This window comes from Xenopus laevis, chromosome 5L, assembly GCF_017654675.1.
Source record: "Xenopus laevis strain J_2021 chromosome 5L, Xenopus_laevis_v10.1, whole genome shotgun sequence".
Classification (NCBI taxonomy): Eukaryota; Metazoa; Chordata; class Amphibia; order Anura; family Pipidae; genus Xenopus; species Xenopus laevis.
The window spans coordinates 82,478,292-82,490,956 of record NC_054379.1 but is presented as its reverse complement, the minus strand read 5'-3'; the positions used below and the strand labels follow the sequence as shown (position 1 = coordinate 82,490,956).

The following is a 12,665-nucleotide window of genomic DNA, read 5'->3' as shown; positions in this document are numbered from 1 at the left end:
GGGGGTCCACGGTGCTAGGGGAAAGAATGGCTAAGGGGTTGGAGGAGTGTTTAAACTAAGCGAGGGGGTGGGTGGGTGAGATAAAGAATTATGGGGAAGCTAAGGTAGACGGGGCAGTGGGGTTAGTTAGGGGTTCATGGGGGAGGAGTGAGGGGGGCATACAGTTTACCAGCTAAGGATGTCCCTCTGTTACACAGAAAACATAATAATACTAATGCAATAATTCTCCACTAAGTAATGCAAATTTCAAAAGTAAAAGTAGTAACCTACGCTGTATGCTGGCAAATGCACGGAGTTTGTCAGGTAAAATGGGAGACCTAGAATTAATTGCATGCTCTAAAAATTATGATATAATTGGTATCACTGAGACATGGTTGGATGAAGCATGTGACTGGATTGTGAATTTAAATGGTTACACCCTTTTTAGGAGGGACAGAGGGATTAAAAAGGGTGGAGGAGTGTGTTTGTATGTAAAGCCTGAATTAAAGCCTTGCGCTAAAGAAATAACCATAGCTGGCAATGGAGAGGGTGTAGAATCACTCTGGGTAGAGATTTTGACTGGGCAAGAGGTTACAAAAAGAATTATCATTGGTGTATGCTATAAACCACCTCGTATAAGTGTCGAGTATGAAGCCCAGCTACTCTTGCAGATACAAGCGGCTTCACAGCTGGGTCAAGTTGTTGCTATGGGTGACTTCAATTATCCAGACATTGACTGGGGTAATGGGGTTGCTAAGACAGAAAAAGCTAGTAGGTTTGTAAATATGCTGAATGATAACTTTTTATTCCAGCTCGTTCAAGAACCTACTAGGAATAACACTCTTTTGGACCTTGTAATAACTAATAATACTGAACTCATCTCTAACATTTGTGTGGGTGAGCATTTAGGGAATATTGATCATAACATGGTCTCCTTTGAGATTCTGTTGCAGAAGCAATTCTATAAGGGAGTAACTAAAACACTAAATTTCAGACGTGCAAACTTTGACAGTATAAGGGAATCTCTTCAACATATTAAATAGGAAATGCTTTTCACAGGGTTAAACACAGAACAAAAATGGGAAGTCTTTAAAATGCTGCTTAATAAATATACTTGTCAGTATATTCCACTTGTACGCAAGGAACGTCGTTGCAAAGCAAAACCTTTTTGGTTCAATAGAAGCGTTGGTGTTGAGGTGGGTAAGAAAAGACATGCTTTAAATGCATTCAATGGTTTCAAGTTAGCTGGGACAGCCGAATCATTTATAAGGTACAAGGAGGCCAATAAATCATGCAAAGAAGCTATAAGGCAAGCTAAAATTGTTATAGAAAAGGATATTGCAGCAAGCAGTAAAAAAAATCCTAAATTATTTTTTAACTATGTTAATAGTAAAAAAATAAAGCAGGAAGGGGTGGGACCCTTACTATCAGAGGGGGGTCAGCTGGTTGATGAAAACAAAATAAAAGCGCAGATTCTGAACTCATATTTTTCATCTGTCTACACAAATGAGGAACCAGTAAGTGAAGGTTTCCTTCTTAATAGTCCCAATTCTAGTAATACAACTAATGATGCATGGTTCACACATGAGGAAATTCAAAAGAGACTAGAACATGTTAAGATTAACAAAGGTCCGGGGCCAGATGGTATTCATCCCAGGGTACTTAGCGAGCTTAGCTCTGTGATTGCCAAACCTCTTTACTTAATTTTTCAGGATTCATTGAGATCTGGCATAGTGCAGAGAAACTGGCGAATTTCTAATGTGGTGCCGCTTGTCAAAAAAGGATCCCATTCTCAGCCTCAAAACTATAGGCCAGTTAGTCTGACTTCAGTGGTAGGAAAGCTTTTCAAAGGGTTAATAAAGGATAAGATACTGGACTTCATAGCAAATCATAATACTATGAGTTTGTGCCAGCATGGTTTTATGCGTGATAGATCTTGCCAGACTAACTTAATTTCTTTTTATGAGAAGGTAAGTAGAGACCTCGGTTCTGGGATGGCAGTGGATGTGATTTACTTAGACTTTGCTAAAGCATTTGATACAGTGTCACACAAAAGGTTACTGGTTAAATTAAGGAATGTTGGCCTGAAACATAGTATTTGTACCTGGATAGAGAACTGACTAAAAGATAGACTACAAAGAGTGGTGATAAATGGAACATTTTCTAATTGGACTAGTGTTGTTAGTGGAGTACCACAGGGCTCTGTACTAGGTCCCTTGTTTTTCAACTTGTTTATTAATGACCTGGAGGTGGGCATTGAAAGTACTGTTTCTATTTTTGCAGATGATACTAAATTGTGCAGAAGGTTCCATGCAGGATGCTGACACTTTGCAGAGTGATTTGTCTAAGTTGGAAAACTGGGCAGCAAACTGGAAAATGAGGTTCAATGTTGATAAATGCAAGGTTATGCACTTTGGTGTGTTGGGAGTTTCCTTAAATGAGAAGGATCTAGGGTATTTTGTAGATAACAAGTTGTCTAATTCTGGGCAGTGTCATTCTGTGGCTACTAAAGCAAATAAAGTTCTGTCTTGCATAAAAAAGGGCATTAACTCAAGGGATGAAAACATAATTATGCTTTTATAGGTCCCTGGTGAGGCCTCATCTGGAGTATGTAGTGCAGTTTTGGACTCCAGTCCTTAAGAGGGATATAAATGAGCTGGAGAGAGTGCAGAGACGTTCAACTAAATTGGTTAGAGGGATGGAAGACTTAAATTATGAGGGTAGACTGTCAAGGTTGGGGTTGTTTTCTCTGGAAAAAAGGCGCTTGCGAGGGGACATGATTACACTTTACAAGTACATTAGAGGACATTATAGACAAATAGCAGGGGACCTTTTTACCCATAAAGTGGATCACCGTACCTGAGATCACCCCTTTAGACTAGAAGAAAAGAACTTTCACTTGAAGCAACGTAGGGGGTTCTTCACAGTCAAGACAGTGAGGTTGTGGAATGCACTGTTGGGTGATGTTGTGATGGCTGATTCAGTTAATGCCTTTAAGAATGGCTTGGATGATTTTTTGGAAAGACATAATATCAAAGGCTATTGTGATACTAAGCTCTATAGTTAGTATAGGTATGGGTATATATAATTTAATTAAAAGTAGGGAGGGGTGTGTGTATGCATGCTGGGTTTTCATTTGGAGGGGTTGAACTTGATGGACTTTGTCTTTTTTCAACCCAATTTAACTACTGTATGTAACTATGTAACATCAAAATAGGAAAGGACAAGGAGATATTTGAAATTATATTTGCCTTATGTCTTATTCCTCATTTAGTGTTATATAGTTGGCTAGGCTGGTATCCTTAAACAGACATGTAAACCCCCTGCCAAAAATGTAATCAGTAAACAGCCTTTTTGAAACCTTTTAATACCTGCCACTCCGGTTGTGAAAAGGTTAATAGTAATGCTACAGCATCCATTTGATCACTTTTCGATTCCTTCTCCTCCTCTAACCCAATCAAACTTCCACCTCGCAACAAATGCACATGTGCCGAAAGTCATTGAAATTTCCGATACGTTGCTATCATTTAGAAGATTACCAAAGAGCCGGAAGATGGCTGCCGAGAACTCGCTGGACAGAATCTGCACCGAGGGGTAAGTTAAGACTTAGGGGCATTTGCCCGGGTAGCAGCTAGGCTGGGGGGGGGGAGGGAGGGGGGTCTATGGGGGTAGGGGTTTTTTAAATTCACAGTTGAATTCTCCTTTAAAGTCACTGACTGGAAGTAGTGTTCTGGCTATTATGTTAGACATCCAGTCACTCCAGTCTTTATACATTACATTTTTTGCTAACTAACTATATTAGAAACATTTTTTATTTTGTACAGCCTATTTACCCAGTTTTTATTTTTACACTGAACTGTTCCTTTAAGAGAGAAGATGTAGTTCCAGTTATGAATGTAGAGGTCAGAGTAGGATTACACACACAGGTATATTTTAACACAAGCCAATTAACTAACTAGTACGTTTTTTGGCCAATGGGCAAAAACCAGTGCACTCAGATGAAACATGAGCAACCATGAATATAAATCCCATTTATATAGTGCCCTTTTAAAATCAGACCCAGAAACCCCAGAGCACTGTAAGGCAGTAATGGTTTCCTCTGTGCCACAATGTCTTAAATTACTGGCATCTAACGTAGGCTCAAATAAGCAAACATTCTATCTACTTTTTAAAGTTTTTATCATGGTTTGATTTAAATACAACCACATTTCTATTAGCCTCCACTAAACACGTTATATTGTACCAAAGCACAGCACAGAAAATGCTACACATGATATCCTAAGAAATGAAATTTAAGCTCATCTTATTCACAAAGTATCATCTTTCTAGAAATCAGAACCAGAAACTAAATCAAATTCCTTCAGCAGACTCTAATCTTTCTAACTTGACCACGTGCCAAAGGGTGCAAAGTTACAGGGGCAAAGGAGGGTTCAGAAAATATGAGACTGATTTGAAAAGAAACTATATCTTTTGTAGCAACTATGCATCATATCAAAATACACCAGGCACAAACAGGCTATTAATTCAGGAAAGTAAGGGAAGTTCTACAATGGCAACTTTGGAATTTCAGACAGAATAAGATGTGATATAAATATCTGAATTACCAAATTTGAAGCTCCTACCCCCAAGTATTGGTGAGGAAGCCAGGCTAATATAACCAGAATTCATTATAAAATTCTAACAAACTTTAAAATTGCCTTTATAAAAAGTGTTTTGACTGAAAACTAAGCTACTGTAGTATGTATATGAAATTATACAGGAACTGACACAAAGTGGGAACAGTTCAGATTAAAGGACAAGGAAAGTTAAACTAAAGAAGCAGGCTAGAAATGTTGTACATTATGTTTTGTGCTTCTGTACCAGCCCCAGGCAACCACTGCCCTTTAGCAGTAAAGATCTTGTCTCCAAAGATGCCCCAGTAGCTCTCCATCTTCTTTTCTGCTTATTAACTGCACATGCTCCATTGTGCTGTCAATTACTGAGCTTAGGCACTAGCAATATACAGTACACATAGAATATAAATGTCACAATATAAGGCTGATTAGTAATTAATAAAGATAATTACTACATGGCAGCACAGAAACCAGTGCAATTAGCATCAGAATTTAATAATCAGCCCTGTAGCATCAGCTTATATTACAGGCCAACCTAATTTTCTGCTTGATACTTTGCAACAAACTCTAAGCTTAGCTTCTCAACAGCTGCTCAGAGCCCACTGAGCATGTGAGTGTCGCAGGCACTTTCCAAGATGGTGACCCCCTGTGACAAGTTTGAAGTCCTGGATCATTGCTGCTATTGACAAGCTGAAACTTTAGGCTGGTGCAATAAGTGCAGTATATAAAACATGGCATTTTTAGCCCTATTTATTTTTAGAGGTTAATTCTCCTTTAAACATAAAAATTCAGTTTGGTTTTTCTGAACATTGCAAATAACATTTTACCTTATCTAGCCATGAGAAAAGAAATTAGCATACCTAAACATAACTATGCATGGTATCACTATACCTTCTTTTTTTGGTACTACTTGCCACCCAAGGCAACCCATCCCCTTTTCCACCCAAATGTTTTTACTCTACACCTTTTATTAATGTTTAAAAAACATAGATTTTTACAATAAAGTATTAGCACAAAAAAATGGGGTTACATCAAATGCCATAGGTGTAAGGAGATCTCTGCCCTATTGAGCTTACATTTTATTTATATTTTCTTTTTCCCGAATGTCTCCATTTTGCACAATTTGTCTCACTGCCCTTCTCATGTGCCATCCTCTCTCTATTTCCCCTCACCCCATGTGCCAGTCTCACATTCACAGATGTGGAAGGGAGCAGATCTGCTTCTCAGCAGAGTCACTGCTCCATGTGCCCTAAATGGCTCTTGATGAAACTGGCCCTAATAAAAGGTAATGTGACTGTCCCAGTAAAATGAGTTTGTATCATGAAGTGATTAAACTCTGTAATTCTGTAAAATGCAGCATAATGTATAAAAGCATAATAAAAAAAACATTTACCCACTTTATCTTCAAGTGACCAACAGCTAACTATTGTGTGATATATTACTGTCTTCACAGTGACCACCACATGTGACCATTTTTTACAGTTCTGGTATATATAAAGCAGACTGCTTTCATCCCATTAAGGATAATATTAAAAGTATGGTAATAAATTATAACATCCATTAAGATAACAAATGACAGAACTGCAGACAAATACAAGAAAATAAAAGAACAATATGAAGACAACAACAAAGATGCATCCGTCCCATCCATTCAGAAACATAATCCTGTGATAAGTTAGTTTGCATTTATTTTCCTTGTCTCCCTCTTACCTTGTTTCTTAAGAATACTTTTTACAATAGATACAAAGAGAAGAAATAATGTAATAATAGTTTTATTGCATGAAATTCCTAGTGATTCTTTTCACCATCAATCATTGAAGGGGAACTATCGTGAAAATGAGAATTTAATATTAGCTTCAGCTTACTGAAATAAGAAACTTTCTAAATACAATCAATTAAATATTCTGTACCATTTCTGAAATAATCAAATTCATCTTCAATATTCCTCTCTCAGCATCTGTTTCTCCTCATTCTATCGTCATGAGTTGGGTGCCAGATAATTATTGACAGTTAGATCCAATGTATCTTATAGGGGGGCTCCTTTTGCCTAGAATATGTATTAGAGCTCACTCTATTAAAATAACCAGAAATCCTGTCTCTCTACATGCAGAATTTGTGCAAAAGGCAGTTATAGATTTTGTTTGTACTGGAATCAGTTATTTGAGTGAACTCGTATACATCTGCTAGGAAAGGGAGCCCCCCATAAGATATATTGGATCATTCGTCTGACACCCAAGATGAACAGATGAACAGTGAAGGTAAACTTGATTATTTCAGAAATAATGCAGAATTTTTAATTGATTGTATTTAGAAAGTTTTTTACTTCGGTATGAGGAAGCTTATATAGAATTTTCATATTTGTGATAGTTCCCCTTTAAATAACTTTTATCTTCCCATGCATTGTTACTAACAGCGATTGTACCAGCAGACATTTATTACAGCATCTCATCACTTCCTATGAGACAGTCATAATAAGACCTCGTAATTGTATTTTATACTCTATTAGGCACAAGACAATATGAAGATTGGAGTAAATGATGTCATTTTTGTGTTATGCGGTACCCAACAAATATTATGTGTCTCAAGTTTATCAAGTGGTGGGAAGAGAAATCTCGACATTTCGAAAAAGTGTCTCAGTTACATTCTCTGTATAACTGGCAAAATTTATGCCATTCAAAGTGGTTCTAACAGAAGCAGTTTTAGTTGATTACAGATTCATTCAATTCATTAGAATGAACTGATATAGCTGGATACAGTGCTTGGCCAATAAGTAGAGTATCTCATCAGAACCATTCTGGTTAGAGGAGAAAAAAAAATAGTAACCAAAGTATTTCCTGAAATAGTTGCCAGTTATACAAACACAAAATTATCCTATTCGTGAAACAAAAATATTCAGTTTACTAAATACTGAATTGAATTCCCAGCCTATTCCCCATATGTCAAAACTTTCCTGACTGTCAATCAATGAACTGAAAAACATTTATCAAAGCTGATTTTTGTGTCAGTTCAGCATAATGTGTTCAGCTGCTGTGAGCAGTCAAATTACTTTCTTCTCTGTAGGGTGATAGTAGTAATGTGTGGGTTGACCTGAAACTGGGTTTACTAACTGGGTGGGCAGCTTTAGGTTGAACTTTAGGCAACTATTGCGGGTTCAGGTTGGGTGCAGGTCAGATTGGCGAAATATACTCCTACTCTGCTCCTGAAGATTCCCTGTCTTGGCACCAGAGATGTGTGTAGAAGTGGTTTAGAAGCAGGAAGACAAGGGTATGTGTACGTGCATGTCCTACCATTGCAACATTTTGTGGGTTAAGTTCAGGTGAGGGTTGAGTTCTTCCTGACCCACTCATCACTAGTGCTCAGCACTGTTTAGTAGTAACTCTTTACCAACCATGTGAGGAGAAAGGATTCAGACAATTTCAATTTGGTCCAATGTAGAAAATAAAACAAATTGTAGAATCTGAAAGTATCAGTGAAGGTTTACAAAGCCATAATTATTGTTTACATCTATAAAAATTGCAAACTCTTGATAAACCACGTATTTAGATTTCATATGTTTGCTTTCATTTCAAATTGTTGTGACAAATATATACAAGACTGCATACAAAACGTGGAAATAAGAAAGAATACATTGAGCGTAACTCAAATTTATTGTCTTTGGTTGTTTTGTATTGACTACACTGATCTAATATTTGAAATTAAACGTTAGTTTAGAAAAATATAAATACACATATATATACATTTTGGAATATCACAACACAAAAAAACAGGGTACAGTAGTGGAAAACTGTTGAGATATTCATAAATGTACTACAATAATAAGACAGTATCAGGAATATTTCATTTTGAAATATAATTTGTGATTATTCATACAGATTTTTCAATAAATTGGGAAGATTACAGGGATTATTATGTAGTTTTTATTTCTAAATTACACTGCAAATAATTCACTCTATTATGTAAAATTTAATTCCTAAACCAACAAGTGTATTTTTTTTAGTTGTAATATTGGTGTGTAGACAGCCAGCTCAGGTGATTTTGCCTGGTCATGTGCTTTCAGAAAGTGCCAGTGCTGCACTATGGAACTGCTTTCTGACAGACCATTATTTCTCCTACTTAATGTAACTAACGGAGTCGCAGTGGCACATGGATTTTTACTATTGAGGGCTATTGAGGAGTTTTGACTTGGGTTAGACGGACTTGGATTTTTACTATTGAGTGTTATTCTTATATCTACCAGGGAGCTGTAATCTTGTGTTAGGGAGCTGCTATCTTATTACATTCCCATAGTAAAGCTGCTGGAGGGAGAAAGGGAGGTGGGAAACATCAGCAGTAAAGAGTGACTTAAGTTTATCAGAGCACAAGTCACATGACTGGGGGCACCTGGGAAACTGACAACATGTCTAGACCCATGTTAGATTTCAAAAATAAATACAGTATAACAAATTCTGGTTGCTCTTTTGAAAAACAGATTTCAATGCTGGATTCATTTGGAGGAGCACTATTAACTGATGAAACATGGGTTTCCCATGACAAAACATGTATACATATGTGTACGTAGTTTAGAGGTTTGATGTATGCAGCCTTTAATTGTACAGTGTTCCAACATATGTTTGATAAGTGCTTTCTCTTGGTTTTATTGGTTTTTACATTGTAATCTCGTTTGGACAGGGTCCTCTTAACGTCTTATACTGATTATTGGCTGTTTTTGTATGTAATCTGCATAATCAATGAATACACACATTATAAATACATGTTTATAATAGTATTAATTCTGTGCTGGTGCTTTCATTTTATATACAGTCTGTTTCTTTTACAGAGACGTTATAGAGAAGTACATTAAGGAAGACGTGTTTGGTATTCAAAATTCACTACTCTGCTGCACTAATAGAATGTGGTTTCTTTTTCATTGGTAATAGAAGGACTCTAAAATGTAATTGTTGCATTCATCTTCTCGAATCTCTCTGGCAGTTCACTACATGCAGCTAAATTATGTCTGTTTACCAAGAAATGGAGCGTGGCTGCTTTTGTCTCTCTGGAAAGTGACACAGTATATGATACTATCTTTCAGCCTTGCAGTTGATTTAACTGCACTCTGGCAACTGATGGTGGATTGCTACTTTTTTGAGCATTTAGCAACTGATGGTGGCTTAATTTATAACTTCCTTGTGCAGAAGACAATACTGCAAACTTTGGCAACTGGCTGCATATTTATTTATATGTAGTAAAGGCAGAAATCAATTACACCTCTGCTTTTAGTAATAATATGAAGTGATTTATATCTTATACAATGATATAATGTAAGCAAACTTACCTCTGGCATATAAGAATTTTCATAGTATATTCCTTTTGCCATGTCACCTATGGTACCACTTATGATCTCCAATACCTAAAATAAGACAATAAATCATTTTAGCAACTGCTTCTTTTATATACAGTTGTACTAATAGCATAATTTAGAGGCAGATATCATAGATCAAACCCCCTCAATTTATTAAACACTTTCATGTCAGTGTTTCATATATTGGGATATATACACCAAAGAAGACGCGTGAAACCCACCACATCTCATATAGCTTAGGTAATCAATGGCTCTGCTCTGTATCAGTAACAAACTGAAGCTGGAAATCCTTAGTAAATGGATTATTTTAAAGCTCCTAAATGTATGCTCTGTATTTGCCCTGCTACCCTGAAAAATCTTATATAAGGTGAGTAATGCACAAACAATAGGCATATGCACTTGCAAAGTAGGACCTGTGATTTCAAAGATATGATAGGTACAGTATGTTTGGGAAAATAAATGACAAAAGGAATAAAAAATAATGCCTCACGACTTACCCTAGCCACCATGTAAATAGGACAGTAATGTATGCAAGTAAAAAGTAAAAAACACTCCAAAGTTCAGTTCACAAACTGTAAGTTTACTTCAATCTGCCATTTAAAAGAGAAGGAAAGGTCTTCTAACTTGGGGTGCCAAAATGTAGGAACCCCCAAGTGATTGCATGTACTTACCTGAAACTTAGGGCCGGTGCTCCTATCAGAAGAAAAGTGCACTGGTCTGGGATTCTTCCATCGAGCACCACAGAGCGATTGTCTTCTGGCTCGCTGGAAGAATCCTGGGCCGGTGCAGTTTTCTTCTGATAGGAGCAACTGCCCAGGGTAAGTACGTGTGATCACTTGGGTTGCCTAACTTTTAGCACCAGCAAGTTAGAAGACCTTTAATTCTCCTTTAATATAATCATAAGCTTTTTAAATAATAGATAAGAAATTCTCTGTTACTATGAGAATGAAGTTGGCGGTGGTCATAATTTTTATAACCTTGAAAAGATTTTACACCAAAAGTATAAATGTGGCTAAATCCAAGCAAACAGTAATAGAGGCTAATTCTCTCCAACATATTATACATGGTTAACTGTTTCATGTATGTATGTGTAAAAAGCTATTGTGGGCAAATAAAAGATGACAGACAAACCATTACTGTCTCTTCATGTGGGAGTAGACAAGGCAATATATAAATAAATGCTGAATGTAGTAATCAAACTTCCTCCAAGCACCTCCATCTGTTTTCGAATGAATAGGAGCGGCATTATTTGCTGCAGGGAGAAGAAAGCCATCTGAAGATCATTTGCTGCCTTCTGTGGCCTCCATTAATGATTAAATATATTATAACCCTTCACTGTTCTATATAACATCCGATTCACAAAGCCAAAAATTTACATAAAAATACCAGAAGTGGGTATTTATTACCCCACACCATTAAGAAATCATTAACCTTTTACCCGTGCAGTCAGGCAAGGGCTCAATCTGCCAAGAATGTACTATGTACGTTCCTCAGCAGATGAACCCTTCTTCTCTGCATTAGCAGCTTTTTCCACCTACACAGAGAGTTGGGAGGAACGACAGCCCCCTGGGCAATGAGGTTAGGGGGCTGTCACATCGGTCCTGTGACGCGGTTGACGCATCTGCTGCTTCTTTCCCGGCTTCCTTCTCCCCCTGGTGCCACCCAACGCACTTCCTGCTGCGCAAAGCTCTACATCAAGGACCTCCAGGACCCCCCCCACTATAACATCTTGCAACAAAACCAGTAAGTGCCCGTTTTTTACACACTTACATACATTCATACACATTTTAGTGAAGATTTTTATTTTTTCATTTTGCACACTTTTGCTCTCTTTTGCACACACCTAAAAATGGTTTATTTTGGCAGTGTAACTGTTGGATCAGTTACTTTTTTGTTTCATTTGTTATGGAGTACAGTAGTCTCAAAATTTGTGTGTGCACAGAGAACATACATTTTAAGTAGTTTGACTCTTTTATCAGAAAACATTCCGATAATATTTTTTGGAAATATTTAATACTTTATCTGCCAAGCATGTAGGGACTACATTCTTGCAGGGAAAAGTTCCAACTGCCAAGCACATAGTACCTACGTTCTTGACTGGAAAGGGCTACTCTCTGCATTCACATCTTTTGCTCCTTCTGCAGAGGGCTCCGGTGCTCTCCCAACCCTTAGGCAACGAGCAGGGGGGCCACATGGGTCCTGCGATGTGATCGTTGCAGGACCTGCCTACAATTATGCAGACATGTGTCTGATGCAAAATTGAAGAAGAAGAATAAACTCCAGCAAAATTACTGCAAAAAAACTTTAATTCCTAGTGGTGGCAAACACGACATGTTTCGGGTGCATGTCGTGTTTGCACTTATATTGCGTCTCCTCTCTGCCTCTTCCAGTTTCGGGGACATGTCGTGTTTGCACTTATATTGCGTCTCCTCTCTGCCTCTTCCAGCCAGTCTGTGACTTCCTGCTGTGTGGACTCTGCTTTTAGGACCCCCATGGCTGCCAAGGACCCTCCTGGACTTCAGAATGGTAAGTAGCCTTTTTTTTTACACGTATACACACATTTACACATACACACACATACATGCATGTACACAATAAACATTTTAGTTAGCTTTATTCTTTTTCTTTTAAGGCTTTGTTTCTTGTACTTTTGTACATATATATATATATATATAGACAAATACAAGATTCCTCTGCACTCAACCCATTATCAATATATTTAAGACAGAGACATT

At 37.4% G+C, this 12,665-nt stretch overlaps 1 protein-coding gene across 1 annotated transcript in view; it reads right to left on the bottom strand.

Annotated features, from left to right (window-relative positions):
• LOC108716846 (all trans-polyprenyl-diphosphate synthase PDSS2) overlaps window positions 1–12,665 on the bottom strand; it is a 100,222-nt gene that overhangs the window by 24,909 nt on the left and 62,648 nt on the right. Inside the window, exon 4 of the mRNA XM_018263337.2 lies at window positions 9,904–9,978. Coding sequence (XP_018118826.1) covers window positions 9,904–9,978 — 75 coding nt within the window. The remainder of the gene's footprint in view (window positions 1–9,903; window positions 9,979–12,665) is intronic.